General features: G+C 45.8%; 3 protein-coding genes across 4 annotated transcripts in view; 2 read left to right on the top strand and 1 right to left on the bottom strand.

The window, feature by feature from the left end:
• The window catches only part of gne (glucosamine (UDP-N-acetyl)-2-epimerase/N-acetylmannosamine kinase), a 6,771-nt gene extending 2,415 nt beyond the window's left edge, over positions 1–4,356 (top strand). Inside the window, 9 exon segments of the mRNA XM_067251023.1 lie at positions 669–879; positions 1,059–1,077; positions 1,080–1,172; positions 1,175–1,186; positions 1,542–1,763; positions 2,251–2,433; positions 2,688–2,804; positions 3,400–3,551; positions 3,894–4,356. Coding sequence (XP_067107124.1) covers positions 669–879; positions 1,059–1,077; positions 1,080–1,172; positions 1,175–1,186; positions 1,542–1,763; positions 2,251–2,433; positions 2,688–2,804; positions 3,400–3,551; positions 3,894–3,977 — 1,093 coding nt within the window. The 3' untranslated portion in view covers positions 3,978–4,356.
• Positions 4,357–5,906: 1,550 nt separating this feature from the next.
• Positions 5,907–13,569, bottom strand: clta (clathrin, light chain A). Of its 2 annotated transcripts, XM_067251016.1 has the most exons (7): positions 13,292–13,569; positions 12,410–12,438; positions 12,183–12,300; positions 11,714–11,825; positions 10,890–10,943; positions 8,823–8,858; positions 5,907–6,880 (listed from the first exon to the last, which is right to left on the bottom strand). In XM_067251016.1, exons 1-7 carry the CDS (start codon positions 13,476–13,478, stop codon positions 6,709–6,711), a joined length of 708 nt encoding a protein of 235 aa, XP_067107117.1. In that variant the 5' UTR covers positions 13,479–13,569; the 3' UTR covers positions 5,907–6,708. The 2 variants fall into 2 exon arrangements, with proteins under 2 accessions (XP_067107117.1, XP_067107118.1); XM_067251017.1 differs by lacking the exons at positions 8,823–8,858; positions 10,890–10,943.
• Positions 13,570–14,124: 555 nt separating this feature from the next.
• nansa (N-acetylneuraminic acid synthase a) lies at positions 14,125–16,945 on the top strand. Its single transcript, XM_067250612.1, has 6 exons — positions 14,125–14,369; positions 14,672–14,887; positions 15,056–15,155; positions 15,336–15,490; positions 15,772–16,038; positions 16,228–16,945. The coding sequence occupies exons 1-6, from the start codon at positions 14,238–14,240 to the stop codon at positions 16,435–16,437; spliced, it is 1,080 nt and encodes a 359-aa protein (XP_067106713.1). The 5' UTR covers positions 14,125–14,237; the 3' UTR covers positions 16,438–16,945.
• The last annotated feature ends 4,279 nt before the right edge of the window (positions 16,946–21,224 follow it).

Below are 21,224 nucleotides of genomic sequence, written 5' to 3'. Positions count from 1 at the left end.
ATTTCATTCATTGAGCAAAATGTATAAATAGTACTAATAGACAAAACATCAGAAGAACCATAATCTTAGTGAGCCCTTTGAGTGTGCCGTAGTCATAGTAACGGAATGGTCTGTATGTACCAGGCTCAGGGCAATGTAACTACATCTCAGCTACCAGGCAACAAGAAAAGTATCTCACCGCAACAGTGCGTAGTTCTAACAGCGTTTCAGTTCAGAGTCAAGGTGCGGTCTGTGTTTACTAGCCGTGGCTTCCTGAGTCTGGTCTAGGTTCAGCAGAGCGGTAATGAACAGACTGTTAAGTCTTCTTGAGTTCCAGTCGTCATGTCAGTCATGTCACAGAGATGCCCCATCTCCCACTCTGTTTAGTCTCTAACTGAGAGAGACTCTTCCTCTTCCCCTCCTCTGCCTCCTCTCACTCCCCCTCTTTCCTCCTCTCCTTCTTTCTCCCATCCTCTCCCTCTCTCTCCCCCCTCTCTCTCCCATCCTCATCCCCCCTCCCTTCTCCCCCCTCCCTCCTCCCCCCCTTCTCCCTCCCTCTCTCCCTCTCTTCTCTCCTCCCCTCCCCTCCTCTCTTCTCTCCCCCCCTCCTCTCCCCTCTCTTCTCTCCCCCCCCCTCCTCTCCCTCTTCTCTCCCCCTCCTCCTCTCCCTCCCTCCCTCCCTCCCTCAGCTCTAAGATCTATGGCGATGGGAACGCGGTGCCTCGAATCCTGAAGTTCCTCCAGACCATCGACCTGGACGAGCCTCTCCAGAAGACCTTCTGCTTCCCCCCGGTGAAGGAGTGCTTCTCCCAGGACATAGACCACATCCTGGAGACCCAGAGCGCCCTGGCCGTGGACCTGGGGGGCACCAACCTAAGGGTGGCCATCATCTGCATGAGGGTGAGACACACACACACACACAGTTTTCTCTCTTACTGAGACACACTCCCCTTTCTCTCTTTCTGACACACCTTTCTCTTTGTGTATGTGTGTCTGTGTGTGTGTTTGTATGTTTGTCTGTGTGTGTGTGTGAGTGTGTGAGTGTGTGTGTGTGTGTGTGTGTGTGTGTGTGTGTCCAGGGTAAGGTGCTAAGGAAGTACACCAGCCCAACCCAAAGACGTTTGAGACCAGGATCGAGCTGATCTTGAAGATGTGTGCTGATGCGCTGAGTGACGCTGTCAAACTCAACTGCAGGATCTGGGAGTGGGTGAGCACACCACACCTCTCTCTCTCTCTCTCTCTCTCTCTCTCTCTCTCTCTCTCTCTCTCTCTCTCTCTCTCTCTCTCTCTGTCATTCTAATAGAGACAGTATATGATAGGAAATATAATTAAATATACATATATATCATGTATATAATATTAAAAAAAAAACTTAATATGATAATACTAATATGATGATGATGATAATAATAAAACAAAAAATACAAATATATAATCCCCCCCTTCCAGAAGTGTCCACAGATGGCATGTATGTATATCATAAATATGATATATTATACACAACAACAAAAAACAAAACATAACGATATAACAATAATATACCCTCATCCCGCCCATCCCAGGAGTGTCCACAGGGGGGCGTGTGAACCCCCAGGAGGGGGTGATCCTCCACTCCACCAAGCTCATCCAGCAGTGGTCGTCTGTGGACCTGCGCACGCCCCTCTCCGACGCCCTGCGCCTTCCCGTCTGGGTGGACAACGACGGCAACTGCGCCGCGCTCGCCGAGAGGAAGTTCGGCCACGGGAAGGGCGTGGAGGACTTTGTCACGGTCATCACCGGCACCGGTAAGCACACATTTAGTCATTTAGCAGACGCTCTTATCCAGAGCGACTTACAGTAAGTACAGGGACATTCCCCTGAGGCAAGTAGGGTGAAGTGCCTTGCCCAAGGACACAACGTCATTTTTGCACGGCCAGGAATCGAACTGGCAACCTTCAGATTACTAGCCCGATTTTTAACCGCTCAGCTATCTGTTCTGTTCTGTTCAGCTCTGTTCTGTTGTGCTTGGAGCCCCGGTAGCTCACTGATGCGTGTGTGTACCGTGGAGGCTGAGGCCTGGGTTTGAATCCGGCCTTGGCTCTTTGCTGCATGTCTCCCCCCTCCCTCTCTCTCTCCCTGCCTCCCTTGTCATAACACTGCCCAATAAAGCATCAAAGATATATTAGAATTATTGGGCTCTACTTTGTTTCACTGTGCTCTGTTAGTATAGGAGGGTCATCTGTTAGTGTTAACCCCAACCTGGTCCCTGTGTGCGTGTGTGTGTGTGTGCAGGTATAGGAGGAGGCATCGTGCAGCATAACGAGCTGGTGCACGGCAGCAGCTTCTGCGCGGCGGAGCTGGGCCACATCATGGTGTCTCTGGACGGGCCGGAGTGCAGCTGTGGCAGCCGGGGCTGCATCGAGGCCTACGCCTCCGGCATGGCTCTGCAGCGAGAGGCCAAGAGGCTGCACGACGGTACGCTGGGCCTGGGGAGGGCGGAGTTAGTGTGGGTGGGTGTTTTGGAGGTGGGTTTGATGTGTGTGTGTGTGTGTACGTTTATATGGTTATCTATTGTTTTGTCTGTTTGTGTATCTGTGTGGGGTAGGTTTGGGGTGTGTGTTATTGGTAATCTGATGTTTTGTCTGTGTGTGTATCTGTATGGGGTAGGTTTGGGGTGTGTGTGTACGTTTTATATGGTAGTGTAATGTTTGTCCTGTGATGGTTCACAGAGGATCTCCTGAAGGTGGAGGGGATGGATCTGAAGATCGAGGAGCCCGTCACGGCCGTCCACCTCATCAACGCTGCCAGGATAGGGAACTCTAAAGCGGACCAGGTCCTCAGAACAGGTAAGACTTCCTCAGGCTCGCCTCCCTCCTTCCTCCTCTCATCCCTCCCATCCACACTCCTCCCCCCAGCTCCCCACCTGACTCCCTCCCTCCTTCCTCCTCTCATCCCTCCCATCCACACTCCTCCCCCCAGCTCCCCACCTGACTCCCTCCCTCCTTCCTCCTCTCATCCCTCCCATCCACACTCCTCCCCCCAGCTCCCCACCTGACTCCCTCCCTCCTTCCTCCTCTCATCCCTCCCATCCACACTCCTCCCCCCAGCTCCCCACCTGACTCCCTCCCTCCTTCCTCCTCTCATCCCTCCCATCCACACTCCTCCCCCCAGCTCCCCACCTGACTCCCTCCCATCCATCCCTCCTCCTTCTATCTCACTTTCTCCCATCCATCCATTCCACCCCCTCTCCTCCCCATCCCAAATGTGACATCAGAATTACTAGTCAGCATAACTTAATGTCATGTGACAACAGTGTTCACATCTCTTAAATTGATACACGCATGTGTAAACATCGTATGAATAAATAGGTATAACCTTCTTATGTTCTCCCCCCTTGCCCTCTCCCCCACCCTCCCCTTCCCCTCCTCTCCCTTTCCCCAGCCGGCCTGGCCCTGGGTGTGGGCATTGTGAACATCCTGCACATGGTGAACCCATCGCTGGTGATCCTGTCTGGGGTGCTGGCCAGCCACTACCAGGCCCCGGTTCAGCAGATCATCTCCCAGAGGGCCCTTCCCTCCACACGCAGCATCCAGGTGGGTAGCACCACCCTGGGGATCTCATAGCCCTCATAGTGGAGGATCCTGCGCTGCTTTTCATTGGACGTTGTCTATACAGGGTCTTAGGTGACGTAGCTTGATGCTGGTGGTGGGAGTAATTAGGGAGGATGTCAAGTTGCTGTTATGGCTGAACAACTCCATGTATTCAGCTACTATTATACATACATCATAGCACTCATTCGTGGACTAAAGAATAAATAGATTTTTTTATATTCAGCTATATGTATGTTTATTTATATAGTTCACTTATACATCATTGACTTATGTTTTTGGGTGTTTGTAAAATGTACTTTATATTATTCATCTTTTATTTTCTAGGTCCTGACCTCCGACCTGGCCGAGCCTGCTCTGCTGGGGGCTGCTAGCATGGTGCTGGACTACACCACACGACGTACCTATTAGGACTACAACTCCCTACACCACACAACGTACCTATTAGGACTACAACTCCCTACACCACACAACGTACCTATTAGGACTACAACTCCCTACACCACACAACGTACCTATTAGGACTACAACTCCCTACACCACACAACGTACCTATTAGGACTACAACTCCCTACACCACACAACGTACCTATTAGGACTACAACTCCCTACACCACACAACATACCTACTAGGACTACAACACCCTACACCACACAACGTACCTACTAGGACTACAACTCCCTACACCACACGACGTACCTACTAGGACTACAACTCCCTACACCACACAACGCACCTACTAGGACTACAACTCCCTAGACCACACAACGCACCTACTAGGACTACAACTTCCTACACCACACAACGTACCTACTAGGACTACAACTCCCTACACCACACGATGCACCAACTAGGACTACAAATCCCTACACCACACAACGTACCTATTAGGACTACAACTCCCAACGCCTCAAGGCACCCTAATGCAGACCAACCATTTAAGATAGCTCAAATGTGCCTTTTACAGGTCTCCAAGTTCAAGACAAAGTTATCATTAATATAGTATTGTCATTATTGTTTTATTTTTGTGGAAATTAAATTTTTTGGGATGATTTTTAGCCGAGCAACAAATCACGTCTCTGATTGGCCAAAGTGAGAGGTAGTGGCCACTCAAGATTAGGCTCTGACTGCGAGACCAAACTCACGTTTCTAGAAGCTGTCTTGAAATTTCTGTTGCTTGAATATAAGTCATCCAATCATTCTATTAGAACCTCAGCATGATGATGTTGTTTTGATATCGCGGGGTGTGTAACCATGACGACGTACATAAGTGATCACAAACTGGAAGCCAAGGGGGGGGGGAGGGGGGGGTTCTTTTGAATGTGAATGTGTATTGATCTGTATTAATCAACCATTAACAATTACCTTAACTTCAGTATTTAATTGACGGGGACCCTAAGGATTTTTTGTTGTTGTATTTTTGGCGCATTTCAGAATGTTGAACTTAGGAGTTGAAAAAAATCCGCTATGACTAAATTCAACATTCCTTCCACTGTCTTTAGAGACTCCCTCTCTAAGTGACATTTCAAACTCTGCTGAGAGGCATGTTGTCTTTCTCTCCTTCACTTCTTGTCAGCCATCTGCGTCCCGCAACTTTCATGTCTTTGTTTTGACCACTTCAGGAACAGTGATTAACCTGAAGAGAGGATATTGTTAACAAACGTTATTGTAGATATCGTTGTACAGAAAATATGAGACGATTGGAGAGAGTCAAGCTTACACAAGTGGACCGGCTGTGATACAGAAAAGGTGTTCAATAAACGTTTCTGCTACGTACAAAGTTGTTGTTGATCATACATACATGTATGATGCTATTACGGTGTTTTTACACGTATTACAAATTTATTATGCTATTACCGTTACAACACATGTATTATGCTATTACCGTTACAACACATGTATTATGCTATTACCGTTACAACACATGTATTATGCTATTACCGTTACAACACATGTATTATGCTATTACACTGTTGTCACACTTATTACACTTTTTCATGCAAGAGCAGCTGGTCTGGACACTTGGGCTTCAGAGTCAAACCATCTCAAATATTCTCCTGGTTGGTATAACTAATTATGTAGTGCCTAATTAAGCGGCAGTAAATACACATTCCTCACACACAGCCATGTATTGCATCTTTGTAAAGAATATTATGTTATCAGTGGTGATCGGTTGCTAAGTTACCAATGATAGACATCAGAAACTACATCAACTCAAGTTAATTTCAATCTTTATTGATATTGAAATCATTGACAATACACAGTGCCACAACATCGGCCAATGACTATTACTTAAACCATAATTTCTCCTCTTTAATGACTAACGTTTTGTTTATTTATATATATATATATAATATTGCCAGTATATGTACATAGGTACACGTATTTAGGGGTACATACACACACCATGTTATACATAGGTCACATGGATTTAATGGGGGTGTTTTGATACTTGGGAAGTCTTCAAAAAGAGGTTGCTGCAAATGCATAGATCTGAAATCATCACAACGCCACAAGCTTGGCTCTATAACATGACTCAACCACACCAAACGATGAGGAAAGATGGAGTTTGGTCCTTAAAAGAATACGAACAAAAATAAATCTGTATATTCTTTTTTTTTTTTTCTTTAATGATGGAAAACTGTAAATGGATGGGAGGGAATATGAGGATAGGGGAATGTTAAACCATTTACAACAATCACAGGTCCAATATTCTGGAGGGAACAGCACAGAGGTTAATGGGAATGACATATATCGCCCCAAGAGAGGTTGTAGTGTAATTCTGGGCATTGGGTAAAAGTTCAAAAGCTCAATGTGGAATCTGACACCCGTCTCTTCACGACCCCTGTACAGACACACACACAAAATCCTAAATAACATCCTTCTCTTATAATCTCTGATCTGACAGGACTGGATAGGTGTCATCAACATGGCATTCAGGTCTCTACGGTAATCACAATAATGCTGCCATGTTGCTCATCCCCATTTAAACCCTTTCAGATCTAAACACCTCTCAGTTGGGGCTGAGACACTGGTCTCTGGTCTACAATAAGGGAATGTGTGGGAGGGTCTGGGGATGAAGGCTAGGGGATAGATAGAGAGATGATGGAGGCCTCTCTCTCTCCCCTCCCCCACCTCCTCTTAGCGGACGAGCGGGGACTGTTTGAGAGAGATGAGGACAGAACGCATGCGGGACACGTCCTTCGCCTGCTTGCTGGACTTGGGGTTGAAGTCGCAGAGACGAGCCACACGCTCCCACTCTGTTCCAGGGTTGTTCTCATCCAGGTCCGACACCATGGCCTCCTCCGCTGCCCTGCAACGCACGTGGAGGGAGGGGGGGGGGGGAGGGACAGTTAGAGCAGGAGAGGAGACCAGGGGGAGATACCCAGAAAGTGACAGAGGGTGATGGAGTGCCTCCAGCTGTGGTTCTCCTTCCTCTGAGAGACAGAGGGGGCAGAGACATGCTGCTACTGCTCTGTTTAACAACACCAGGATCAGAACCAGGACTACACCCAGAACTAGGACTGGTTGGCATTTTTATTTTTTCGGCTGGACGTGAATGAATGCAACGAGGCAGGAGCCGTGGGCACCCCAGACACCTGCTCAGACATACAGTGTGTACAGCTTAGCGGTGGTCTTCAATCCTGGTCTTTGTACGCCCCTGCCCTGCGATGTTTCCCTGCTCCAACACACCTGATTCTTCCTTATGGGTCATTATCAGCCTGATAACGACCAATTCATTTGAATCAGATGTGTGGGAAACATCTAAAACATGGGGTGGACAACCCTGGTCCTCGAGAGCCGCTGTCCTGCATGTTTTAGATGTTTCCCTGCTCCAGCACACCTGTTTCAAATGAATGGGTTGTTATCAAGCTCTGTGGAAGCCGGGTAATGACCATTCATTTGAATTAGGTGTGTTGGAGCAGGGAAACATCTAAAACATGCAGGACAGCGGTTCTCGAGGACCAGGGTTGTCCACCCCTGATCAAGAACTTGCAGGGCAGGGGGGCACGGGGACCGGGATTGAGAAAGGCTAAGCTACAGTTACATCCCATTATACCAGACCAACATGTGAGAGACCAACAATCATTCACAGTTTGGGCCATAACCACAACAGCTAGACAGAAAACTCCAGATACAGTAGCATGCCCTTATCCCTAGTCAGTGCACTGATGGCCTGCCTAACTGTCTATGAACATATACACATAAATAAATGCACCGCTTTAAAAACAAAACAAAGTTAAAAGAAACAAACTGAAAATACTTGCAACGATCGTAATCATGCTTGGTCGGTTTTGGTTGGTTAAAAATGTTTTTTTTTATGAAAATAACTTGGTTCTTGATTCCAAGATCCAAATATAGGAATGGTGATATGGATCCCTATGCTTGAACCTGAAAAGAGCGGCGTTTGATGACAAAGGGGTTTTTAACCACCAAACATCCTGCCTGCTTAGGCCAGGAAGCTGCCAAGCGCTCAGAGGCTGAGAAGCCGGAGGAATTCAGAAAAAAAAAATCGAGATATAAATTCTAAAATAACAAAAGACTGGATATTATTTTGTAGGAATACAGGATATAAAAGATAAGAAACTTCAGATTAAAACTTTTTGTGTAAAAATATATTGATCGAACTTGGCAAGTGTGCCTGTGTCCTAAGACAAGACTTCTATCGCATTTATTCTGAGTTCTTGCTCATTTTACGTAAACAGCTAAGACAGTAACAGATTATTCCTGGAAATAAGGGCTCACGGCGACACCTGAAATCAAACGAAACATTAACAGAAAATAAAAAACTATAATAAAAACAAAACAAAAACAACAACATGCTGACGTCACAGGAACTAAAAGGAGGACATTTTGAAATGCAGGCCACCTGTCTGACACCCACCCACCCAGACAGCCAATCGCTTTCACTGACAATCTGGTCTAGGAAACAGATATTCCCTCCCTCGAACTTGCACACATTAGACACAGCAAAAATGAGGATGAGAAGCCAATGGAAGATTCACCGTCACTAAACGACTACAAATACAAAAACACATAAGCGCACGCCACTAGAAAGTACGATCACCACACCACAAAAAGGGGACACCCAGGTTCTAGAGAGATCTAGTTCCAAGACACATCTAAGATTCTAGAACATACTGTTTTGTCTTTACCTCTACGACCACACCTGGTACTGCCAATCTAAACACAGATATATAGATGGCTAGATGTTGCAAAGGTATTTTGGGTGTTCTGTCATGTTGTTACTTAACTGGTCTAGGCGGTAGCAAGGATGGTTTATATGAGTGCTTAAAGGTGCGCAGGAAAAGAAAACAGGAGAAACAGATCACACATCAGATAGAGGGAAAAAGGACGCAAAACAAGAGCTTTATGCAGATGACATAAGCCAGCATGCACTTCGCGAGAGAGAGTGAGAGAGAGTGAGAAGAAAAAGACGTTTCATTCATATTTTAATGTAATTGTTCTCTTCCCGTTACCCACCACCCTCGCTGCTCTGGAGGGCTTTAGCAGTGCAGACCTCGCCTACAACGCCATTGGTTTTCTGGGGGAGGTACATGGCCGAACATCCTTCGGTGTTTGGTCACAGCGCACCCGAGCGATCCGAGCGCACGCTTAGCTGTCTGTAAACTTGCCCAGACCCTTTTCACACCGTCAGGCAGCAGAGCTAAGGTGAGCGGTGGTCTCAGCTGTGCTGCGCTGGCCTTTGCCGACAACGCACCCCGATCGCCCTGAGAGAAACCGTGCGTAGAACACCGTCCGAGTATGCCGAACTGGGGCCCGTTTTAGAAGGTGTTATTTGGACGATCCAACCACAGCACAGCGGAGTTTAGCATGATGGTGTGAAAAGAGAGGCGTTCTCCCCTCGACCCAGTGGCGTCCAATGAGAGCTGCAGCACTAAGGCGGCTAGCGAACCCACCCCAGCCCGCATTATACAACTACAGAGCTGCGGTGCCTAGCTAGCTGGCTGCTAACCAAAAACGTCAGATGAGCAGATTTTTGAAGAATGTTTGAAGCAACTGTGCATCCATTTATGAGCTCAGCTCTCTTCATTCAAAGCAATTAAAAAAAAAAAATCCTAGTGGTTGTGTGATTTATTTATTTTTTGCTACGACTTTTAAAGCTTTTTTTCCCCACAGTGATGCGGTTCATAGCTGCTTCAGGAAACAGTGTGAGGCCTGCACACATTCCAGAACAATAGGCCTTATATAATTTATCTCTCCCCCTTTCTCTCTCTCTGACCCCATCCACCACCCAACCCCAGGGAAGACTCTGGTTTGTGGTTATTCTCCGACATGATGACACAGCAGAAGAGAAAGAGAGAGAGAGGAAGGAAACAATCTCTCCATCCTTTTCCAACTGCCTGTTTGGCCAACGGGTGCAGTACAGTACCCTGTGAGCTAGCGGGGGGGGGGGGGGGGGGGGGGAGGCAAGCTTTTTACAATTAGAACCAAAACGATTCTAGAATTGGTAGACATGGGAACGCCATACCATTCTAGAATACAAACGGTTCTAATCCTGTGGCGCCATACTGCTGTGTAACGACGTTTGGTGCAGCTTAAGCGGATGGCTACATAATGACGCCTTCTTTGACAGCTTCCCATGTCTAGAAGATGATACAGGCCTGTATACGGCCAGGCTGAACTGACAACACTGCAGTTAAAAATGGATACACGGTTACTACAAACAAATCTCCGGTCATATTTCTGCTAGCACTAGACATATGGTATGCATCAATACTAGGCCTAGGTAAACTAGTATACTATGTATTCTAAGGCTGGTATGGGTCAGAGTTGTCAAACTAGACACAAAAAACTGACATTCTACAACTGCAAACTCCCTACGAGCGGTCCTGAACATGAAAAGTAATTCAAGTACAAAAAAAGCATTTCAAAATAAGAAGTTGAAGATATATGGACTAAAAATGGTTTGCAAATGGCGTGATGAAATGGGCATGAGGATGGGAAAAAAACGAAATAAAAAATACTTCTGAAGCCAGAGACATCTGATGGGGGAGCTGGTTGGTGCAATGACAATCTAACACACCCACTGCATGTATATCAACAACCAGTAGGTTCCTATTCTCAAAAACACATGCAGTCGTGAAAGAAAAAAAGCACTATAATGCAATGGATTCTTAACACTGCAGCGGTGGACAACAAAAGGGGTACGAGGAAGCAATTAAAAAAACGGTTCTTCTCAATTTAAAAGAAGACCCAAACACAAAATATGAAGATGTGTTAATGGTGGGACTTGTGAGATGGGAATGAAGGTGAAGACAAGGAGTGATAAAAGAAAGGATGTTAGTTTAGCGACATACACATAACCAATGAGCTCAGAGAAGGGCTGTTTGTAGAAGTCTTCGTCCAACACCCTGGGCAGCACACCAGGGTGGGGTTATCCGCAAGGAGAGCAGCGCAAAAAGCGGGAGAGAAGAGAGACAGAGGTAAAACGGAGCATAGGCACACACAGACAGATAAGAGATATCAGGAACAGATATGTGTCAGTAAGTGTTAAAATATATTCCAATTCAGGTAAATCGGGGGTGGTTTTCACAGGAAATCACTGAATGGGGCTCAGTGCGTGAACATCATTTTCCTCAAACATCTTGAATTGACTGAATTGAAATCAAGCACCCCCACCCAACCCACCCCACCTCCCCCAGGTAGAACATTAGACAGGGTTAGTCTGGGAGTGTGGCTACAGCTTGTGCATTATTGATTACCAGCTAAGGCTGGTTTAGATTACAGAGCAGCTTCTCCTCATAATCCAATCTATGGAGGTACTGTGCTGGGGTGTAGACCCTGGATCTCCAGGCCTCTATGAGGCACGATTGCTGGGGTGTAGACCCTGGATCTCCAGGCCTCTATGAGGCACGATTGCTGGAGTGTAGACCCCTGATCTTCAGGCTTCTCTAGTAAGGTGTAGTACCTACAGGAGGGTGTCTCCGGAAAGAGGGATGGAGAACCCTCTCTGGGTCCATCTCTATAATTAGCCATGCGTCATCCATATTCAAACCACCATGGCTTACAGAAATACGTTGTCAGAATTCTGAAAGATTGAACCTTTAACCCGCTAACTGAAACTACTATCCACATATGATCAAAGGCAGTGGTCCGGATGTGTGTGTGTGAGAGACTGTACCTGTTGTTGACTTTGGTCTTCTGCAGCTGCTCCTCCTGTCTGCTGTGCCACTCCTCCAGCTCCACCTGGGCCTTCTCCTTCCACTCTGTCTCCTGCTGACGGGAGTTGGCATCTGGGGATGCAGAGGAGCACGAGGAGGACCAGGGGAGAGATGGAGAGGGATGTCGAGAGAGACAGGGAGATGGAGAGATATTCATATATGGATAGCAAGGCACAATCTTTCCCTTCACTGTTCATAGGATTATGTTTCTTCTTCTAGACACTGAATACAATAGAGACCCAGAGAGCTAAAACCTCAACTGTGCGTGTGTGTCTGTGTGTGTGTCTGTTTGTCTGTGTGGCTCTGTATGTGTATGTGTGTGTGTGTGTGTCTGGCTCTGTATGTTTGTGTGTGTGTGTGTGTGTGTGTCTGGCTCTGTATGTGTGTGTGTGTGTGTGTGTCTGGCTCTGTATGTTTGTGTGTGTGTACCTAGGGCCTCCAGCCTGTCTCTCTGCTCCTCCCTCCACTTGCGCAGGCTCTCTGGTTCAGCCTGCAGACGGTCGGCACTGGAGATGGCAGCGTACGCATCAGAAGGACCGTTGCTCTCCTGGTTAACACACACACACACAGAGACAGACCCAACTGAGCATTTATGAAGGGACATGATGTGAACACTGTTATCTTTTCACTGATGTTAATAACAAGACAGATATTACCTCATGGAGATCCCCATTGACAGCTCCATCTGTTGGGAGAAAGATATATAAGAGTTACATATACAAGTTCAAATAATACGTGTTTGGATACAACTGGTTAACGATGGACCCTACTACACCCTAACCTGCCACAAGCACCCAATAGGGTGTCAAATTATGGAAAGGATGTGGTGATGCATTTAACAAAACCGCACCCAAATTTGCTGTTTAGTCAATGGACAGATTCAGTGGCACTAGCCTACTCAACATTGGCCAATAATCTCACTTCCTGAAGGCGACAGTTTCCTGAAGTTTAAAGGTCATTCATACCTAATTTGAGACTACATGATAATTTTGCGAGATGATATAGTCAATAAGCAATGCGCTGTGCTATAAAAACTGACAAGTGGTCTCTAGAGAAAAAATACTATCGATAAGTACAGTTGGTCAAACTCGTTAGCTGTAGCTAGTCTTACCTTTATCTAGCTAGTTACTAGCTAAACAAGTTAAAGCCAACTTGATAGCTGACAAGAGTAGGGCTTAATTGTTCACTCGTCATTACAACCAAGCTTGAACATGTTCCCTTAACATAAGACAAAAAGTCACAAGCACAATCACTGGTGGCTTTCTAAACTAGCATACGTAGGCATTTAAAAAGCGAGTCGACGTAGCCTAACAAGCTGACTACAGCTAGCTAGATCTTTGACCTGGTTAGCTAGCGGTGCTAGCCGCATTAGCTTGAGCTAAACCCCCATTCATTCATATCGCTAACAGAAGCTGAAAGACTAGCTTACATTACGTCGGTTTTTGTGGCTGCTATAATCATCCATATCTAGTTTCAAATTCGACAATATATTTATCATACAAATATAACCATTATTCATGGTTTGACTTTAAATTCACCTAGTACATCGCCTGTCAGATTATTGCTAAGCGACGAGGGAACCTCTCCACCGTCCAGGATGCTGAAACCTTCGTCGTTTTCGATCCCCGCGATCTCGCTTTCTTGTTGGGCCAAGAATGCGGCAGCAGGGTCTTCTTCGGTTCCATTCCCGGCAGCAGGCGCGTTCAGCATGTCAAAATCGTCCATATTTACTTAATTTTTGGAATGATCGTTTTATATAACGTTCTCGGGACTATCTACCGTAGAGCTCAATCTATCAAGCTACCAACCCGATCAGCTCTAAAGATAAGGGGAGGAGTGGACGACAGATAGAATAGCAAATGCAGCGGAAACCAATAATGAGCCAATCAGATTCGTGGGATTTTGATTGACTGGTCTACCACCCAACTGTGCATGTTATTTATCTAAATTGGGCGGTCGATCTAATACGTACACGTCCCATGATATGCAGCATGCCAGAGGTCTGCATAAAATCTCAAGGTGATTGTCTTGCAGAAAAATTATTTTGTTATTGCATCCCACGTTGCACACGTTTATACGCATATACCGAGACCTTGTAAATGATAAAATCTGCAACATAAATAGGATACTATTTCAGATTTAAGAATGTCTCTTAACCCCCCCCCCCCATGTCTTTTATTATTTTATTTGTATTATTTTATTTTTTACAACATATGCATTCACATCTGATCATTCTTATTATCATCAATACGCTAAGAAGCTCAGGAATGTTTTACAAAGACAATTTCCGTTCAGAAATTCGCGCTCATTGAGGACTTTTATATTGAAACGAGAAAAGGTACACCATCCCGGATGTGCAACGTTGGAACGGACCGATTACTCGTTAACTGCACCCGGATAACTGAACACATCTTGGACAGCTAAACAGCTAGAGAGATTCATACTTATACATAGGCTGTTCTTGTTAAAAAATAACATTTTAGAATGCCTCTGAAATTCGAACTTTGTCCTGGTAAAATGATCGGGGGCTCGAACCCTTGTTTCATTATTGCCGAAATCGGACAAAACCATCAAGGGGATATAGAAATCGCCAAGAAGATGATTAAGATGGCTAAGGTGATTATTGAATGAGTTCTGAATTTGTTCACGCAGTTGTATATCATGATTAAGCTGTCCAGATAATTTAGTAACGTTAGCTTTTTTACTAGTAACATGATCGAGTGTACTATGCAACTGTGATCAATGGGTCATGCAAATGGCTCAGAAAAGTGTATTGTACATTAAGTGGGCAGAGGTCTACTTGTATACATGATTAACTAGCAGATTTGTGAGTTTTAAAGATGGAACGCCTGAAAAACGGACTATTTAGTCTCTCTTTAACGTTTTAAGTGCGTGGTTTTGATACTTTCAATTGAAAGGATTGTGGAGCCGATTGCGCAAAATTCCAGAAGAGCGAACTGGAGTACAAGTTTAACAAACGTGCCCTGGAGCGTCCCTACACTTCAAAGCACTCGTGGGGAAAGACTTACGGAGACCACAAGCGCCACCTAGAGTTTAGTCACGAGCAGTACAAGGAGCTGCAGAAGTACGCTAAGGACGTTGGCATCTTCTTTACAGCTTCCGGAATGGATGAGGTAAACTGGCTGTCCATATGTGATTCTGAATGACACCGAACAGTTGATCGAATCAGCATCAGTATGAAGTTAAACTTGGAAGCTTGGAAGATTGTTTGATATCATTGTGAGAACATGTGATACAGTTTGATCATACATGAGTACTTAAACTGTGATCTCAATCGTTAGATGGCAGTGGACTTTCTACACAAGCTTAACGTGCCGTTCTTCAAAGTGGGCTCTGGAGACACAAATAACTTTCCTTACCTCGAGAAAACGGCCAAGAAAGGTCTGTTTGTAGCACAGCATGTTCTGTGTAAACAATGCCTTTCACGCTGACAACCTCACACTGCAGCACAAATGGACAATTAGGCCTCAAGTTCCTAGCATTGTCATCATTATTTGTGTGTGTTTTTCTGTGTGTGTGTGTGTTTCTCTCTGTGTGTGTGTGTGTGTGTGTGTGCCGCAGGACGTCCCATGGTGGTGTCTAGCGGGATGCAGACCATGGAAACCATGCGAAGGGTATACCAGACTGTGAAGAAACACAACCAGAATTTCTGCATCCTGCAGTGCACCAGCGCCTACCCTCTGGAGGCTGAGGATGTTAACCTCAGGGTCATCACGGTACCGACCCGGCCCAAACTCAAAACAAGGCCCCTGTAAACATTGATCCAAACACTGAACCATGGGCCAACCCTAATGGAGGCCATTTTAGCCAGATAATTGATTTTACTTGACCAATCTAATTTGGGATTAATAATTTTTTGTATCAAGCCTGTTTGATATTTTAATCATTTCTGTTGTGTAGTCGATTCCAGTTACTGCAAATGTTGACATTGACAGAATAGTGGTCTGGGCGAGCAAAAAAATAGAAAAATGCTAGTTTGGTCTCACACTCATGGCAGGAATACCAAAAGGAGTTCCCTGACATTCCCATCGGATACTCCGGCCACGAGTCTGGAATCAGCATCACAGTGGCCGCCGTGGCAATGGGGGCAAAGGTCGTGGAGCGTCACGTGACCCTGGACAAGAGCTGGAAGGGAAGCGACCACGAGGCGTCCCTGGAGCCCGGGGAGCTGACCGAGCTGGTGCGCTCCATCCGGCTGGTGGAGAGGGCTCTGGGAACGGGCATCAAGCAGATGCTGCCCTGCGAAAAGCCGTGCCATGACAAGGTGAGTGTTATGGTAAGGGGGGGGGGGGGGGGGGACTGGCGTTACCCTAGGGGAGGATGACGGTATTGTGTGTGTGTGGAGGGGGGGGGGGGGGGGTACCCTTGGGTTTGACCGAATCAGACTTTGGTCCGTTGCGTTTAAAAGTAAGCAGAACAACAACTGGCCTCTCCACCCCTGTCTTCCCTCCAGCTGGGGAAGTCCGTAGTGGCCAAGGTTTCCATCTCCAAAGGCACACTGTTGAGTCTGGACATGCTGGCGGTGAAGGTGGCCGAGCCCAAGGGAGTACCCCCCGAGGACATCTTCCAGCTGGTGGGCAAGGCGGCGCTGGAGGACCTGAAGGAGGACGAGAGCGTCACCCCTGAGGCGGTGGACAGCTACGGCAAGAAGGCCAAATGCTAAGGCCTCCACCCTGATCCGCCTTAGCTCCACCCGTGCCTGCTGCACCTCCACTTGTGGGCTGAGGTTTGACAGCCAGAAATTGTGGATGAAACAAAGCATTTAAATTAATGTTCTGTTGATATTTTGTCATTTGAGGTTCTCTTGATTTAGCCTGCTAGGTATGCTGGAACTACCAACAGTAGAATAAGTTCAAAAGCACTAACCTGGTTCTTCTGCAAGTTAAATAGAAACATTTGTGCCTCAAGTGATTTTTATTACTTGCCCATTCATTCATAACTAAATTAAACGGTTATTGTCTAAGAGGCCAAAATGGGACTGGAAAGAAATGTTTGCCATTACATTTTTGGTCAAATGTTTTGTGTGTGTTGAAAGTAAGAATACAGATTGCAAGTGCCTAATCAGAAAGTGGCAGTCACTGTAAAATAGGTGGCATAAAAATCATGGCAGTGGGTTATTATTTATGTCAGCACGTGGGGGGTAAATAAATTTGTTCTGACGTCAAAAATTACATTTGCTTAAATGCTTTTTTTATATATATACCATAGCGGCAGAATGTACTTTGGTTGCTTTTGTTTATGACACAAGAATAAATGTAGATCAATTCACTTCTCTAATTGGCTTCTCACCAATTTACATATTTTACCCATCTGGTCCACAAGAGGGCAGTAGTAGGCTATGTCAAATCAGGTCAGAACTGACCAGCAAGCAGGGAATTACAGGTGTGGAGATTAGTAATTAGGGATCTTACACAACCTACTGACATTGGGATTGACACCACTGACCAACTGTTATCTCGATCTTGATCATGATCTAGGCTATGTATGAGATCCTGCCTCAGCAGATCTGTAACCTGTCACAAATGATGTTTCTGCCCCTTAGTGTGTGTGTGTGTGAGTGTGTGTGTGAGTGTGTGTGTGAGTGTGTGTGAGAGAGAGTGCCACGTGTCTGTGATCAAGAGCGCAAGAGTAGGCATATGTACTCTCTTGAATCATTCCAACTTTCCTCTTCCCATTACGATGTCCTTGACTGCTTTGCATTAAGGCTGTGGACAGCACGAGTGCTGCTGCGGCTCCGCTTGTTTTAGGTCGTCATGGCCACTAATCCTCAAGTTAACTTTCTGTGTAAACATCAACGTATAAACGCCAACTTCCCGGTACAGCAAGAAGAAATGACATGGGTCGCTAATCTGTGAAGTCCCGAGTGCTCGTCTTGAGGGTCATTGTAGCGGTAACACTTTAACGTCAACTCTCCACCAACGAAACGATAGGAGCACAGGCCTCCACAATGCTTAGCGGCTATTTGTGGGAGCATAGGAGCTTTAAGGATTTAGCCAGATAATCTCTTTTACCCACATATGCATTTATCTACGGCCCGTTTAAATATCATTGCCAGTCATGCCAAAATGGACAAGACCGAATGGGGATGAACAGAACACAAGATGACACATGAATCATATCTGTGGGAGGAGCTTTTTTAATTAGCATATTTTAAAGTTAAGATCTTTAATTCCTCTGAGGTAAATGTCAATAAAAAAGGTACACGTGCAAAGTTTTTTTTATCCGATTTTTGTTGGAGGTCAATCACTGCAATACCCTTGCTAGGTGAAGGCGATGTTAACTGGTTCAAACTGCAATAAACACCAAATCTATTTTTACTTTACTGGCTCCAGGGCTGTTCTCTGTCGGTTGCCAGCTCGCCTACAGTTCATGCATGTTCAGGAGCTTACCTAGAAAGACAATTTGGCTGCTCTTACGTAATATATTGAGCTACCTAGGGCCTATATTGAGATGGATCTTATTATAAAGAGGATGACGAAAGAACATGGCCCTGACTAAGGTCAACCTCTCATAGTTTGATTCAGACTACTATATTTGTGTTAGTTAAGAAAAGATTAGACATTTGTTATTTTAACTCAAAAACTCCCCAATTATAAATGCTTTTAACCCTTGTGTTATCTTCGGGCCATTCTGACTCATCAGTCAATGTGACCCACCATCGTATTGCGACAAATTTACCTCATACAAAAACAAAGTGAAGCATTTTCTTTTAACCATTGGGCTGTCTCAGACCCCCCACATTGCAAAGGTTAAAAGAAAAAAAAAAAATGTTTGTTTTTGTATTGGGTAAAATTGGGTAAACACAACGATGGTTCGTTATGAACCTTTGGGTCATGTGACCCGAAGGCAGCACAAGGGTTAAGGCCACATATCCAAGCCCCAATCTTTCTGAAAAGCTGAGCTCAAATCCTCAGAACTGTAACTAAAAACCCAGTCTTCCCATTACGCACCACATCAGAGCTTTGCCTGTGTGTCTGCGGTGGAATGGAGGAGTCAGAGGTGAACCTGGGACAAGATCTCCAGCTGCTATGTAATAGCACAGGTGCTAGCAGGGAGTGGAGGAGAAGGAGGTTTTGGAGAGAGGGAGGGTTTCAGGTTTGGGGAGGGAGGGAGGGACGGAGGGGAAAGAGAGAGATGGGGCGAGGGAGGGAAAGAAAGAGGGAGGGGGGGAGGGAGGGATAGGGAGGGAGGGAGGGAGAGAAAAAGAGAGAGAGGGAGGGAGGGTGAGAGAGAGATGGGGGGGAGGGAGGGAGGGAGGGAGGGAGGGAGGGAGGGAGGGAGGGAGGGAGGGAGGGAGGGAGGGAGGGAGGGAGGGAGGGAGGGAGGGAGGGAGGGAGGGAGGGAGGGAGGGAGAGAGAGAGAGGGAGGAAGAAGGAGCTGAAGATACTGGAGGCTTTAGAGAAGCGCTCACGTGTAAGCTCCTCCTACTTCTCCTACTTCCTCTTTTTTTACACAACTTTAGAGAGAGGACAATGTCAAATTCCAGGTAGAAATAGTTTAATGTTCGTCTCCACACCTCAACCCCTCTTCTCCTCCATGCCCTCCCCCCATCCGTCCACCCCAAGGACATAGACCTATGAGGTTCATATAAGTAAGAGGGGGTCAGATGGCTGATCGGTTATGGAGTCGGGCTATTAATCAGAAGGTTGTTGGTTCGATTCCCGGCCGTGCAAAATGACGTTGTGTCCTTGGGCAAGGCACTTCACCCTACTTGCCTCGGGGAGAATGTCCCTGTACTTACTGTAAGTCGCTCTGGATAAGAGCGTCTGCTAAATGTAAGATGTCATAACCATAAACAACAAGACAACAGATTCAGTCTATTTTGTATTTCTATATCAATAGTCAGTGTGAGTCAGAGTAAGTCAGTGTGAGTCAGTGCGTCTGACGCTTGACAGAAATAAAGAATCCAGGTTGTGTTGCTGAATTAACATCGGGTGTTTAACAGAAAGCCTATTAGCAATATGCAATGAGTACCTCAAAGTCTTTTTTTTCTCGAGAACCGTTCTGAGCAAAGTGTTGCGTCTTTGGTGTTTTCCATTTTTGACAGTCTCATTATAAAACTTAAAAAAACAACAACAATTGCGTGAAACTGAACTGTCATCTCTTTTGTTTCAAAACGTGCCTTTATTTCCATCGGTCGGTTTGGCTCTTGAGCATCCCCTCCCCTCTCCCTTGGTGAGCAGAGTTAAACCACGTTTGCATGCCATCCACTACCATGCGATGCATTATGGCAGGCCCAGTTGGATTAATGGGTATCGTTGGAGCTAACACCAACATAAACGAAGATCTTAGCCGTTGTATAACCAGTGTAGACAGAGAGGTTGGTTGGGTGTTGGGTTGGATGGTGAGGGTTTAGAGGAGAGGGAGGGAGGGAGGGAGGAGGGAGGAGCCTTTTACTGTGCTCTTGACTGGAGCTCAACCACCTCTCAGAAAATCTCACAGGGGATTTGCTTTGGAGATGCTCACATTGCAGTTGGCAGCTGGAGGTTCTTGTCGCTTGGGATTTGCTTACCCTGGAGGATACTAACCGACAGCAACGACTTTCTCAACACCGTCAAGTGTGGTAGATATTGCTTTTTTACTCTTGTTGTCTAGATCTTACATTGGTTCAACTCTAAAGTCCCCCAGCATTGCACGGTTAGTGAGACAGGCCGGTGGGATTTGCAAGGTGGCCTCTGATGTCACAAGGTCAGATAAAAGATCGGTGGTTGCATTTGGGTACTTTCAAGACATGAATATAATTCCTTTCAAGTATGTTGTCACTGTGGTTTCAGTGAACATCTTCATGCATGTAGACTGCATTTGCACCTGCAGGTTCAGTTTTAATGTTTCTGCATAAGCAGATCAGCCTGGTAAGGTTCAGATAGCTTGTTATTTGATTGCTATTCTAAATCCACTGTGACCTCCACTGATCTGCGTTTGTAAATTTGATGTCTTATAGAACCACGGCCGGAAAGTATAACGTTTGTAATTGACAGCTACTTTTCACAGCATATAATACCATTACCTAAGCTGCTTTCCCTAATGTCGATGGAGCTAAGCTTGGCACAGGATAACAGAGCTGTTCAAAAGATCACAGCCTGTGACTCAAATATCAAACAAAGACTACATTATTATTGAAGTGTTGGTGAGAGGCATCATTCTCCTTGCACTGGAGTGATGTGAATTCTGATTGACATCTTACTCAGTCAAAACATAGGCTGAGTAGAGGCTTGCAGTACGAGAAATTAAATGAAGCAATATGGTTTCTAATCGAACAAGTGTCTTTTCCACAAAAGGGTTGTTTTTGAGTCACCTTGTCGCCTTGTTAACTAGCTCTCAATGCCAATTTCTCTGGGGGAAAAGAAAAGAAAAAGTTCAGCACAGAGGTCAGAGGATCTATCACAGACTTCGATTACATACACAAGTATTTGAAAGTAAGGCGCCTTTGAATTTCCCCATTGTCCACAC

The sequence above is a fragment of the Osmerus mordax genome, chromosome 14, assembly GCF_038355195.1.
Source record: "Osmerus mordax isolate fOsmMor3 chromosome 14, fOsmMor3.pri, whole genome shotgun sequence".
Classification (NCBI taxonomy): domain Eukaryota; kingdom Metazoa; phylum Chordata; class Actinopteri; order Osmeriformes; family Osmeridae; genus Osmerus; species Osmerus mordax.
Note: the sequence above shows the minus strand (reverse complement) of the source record. Positions and strands in the feature narration are given on the sequence as shown.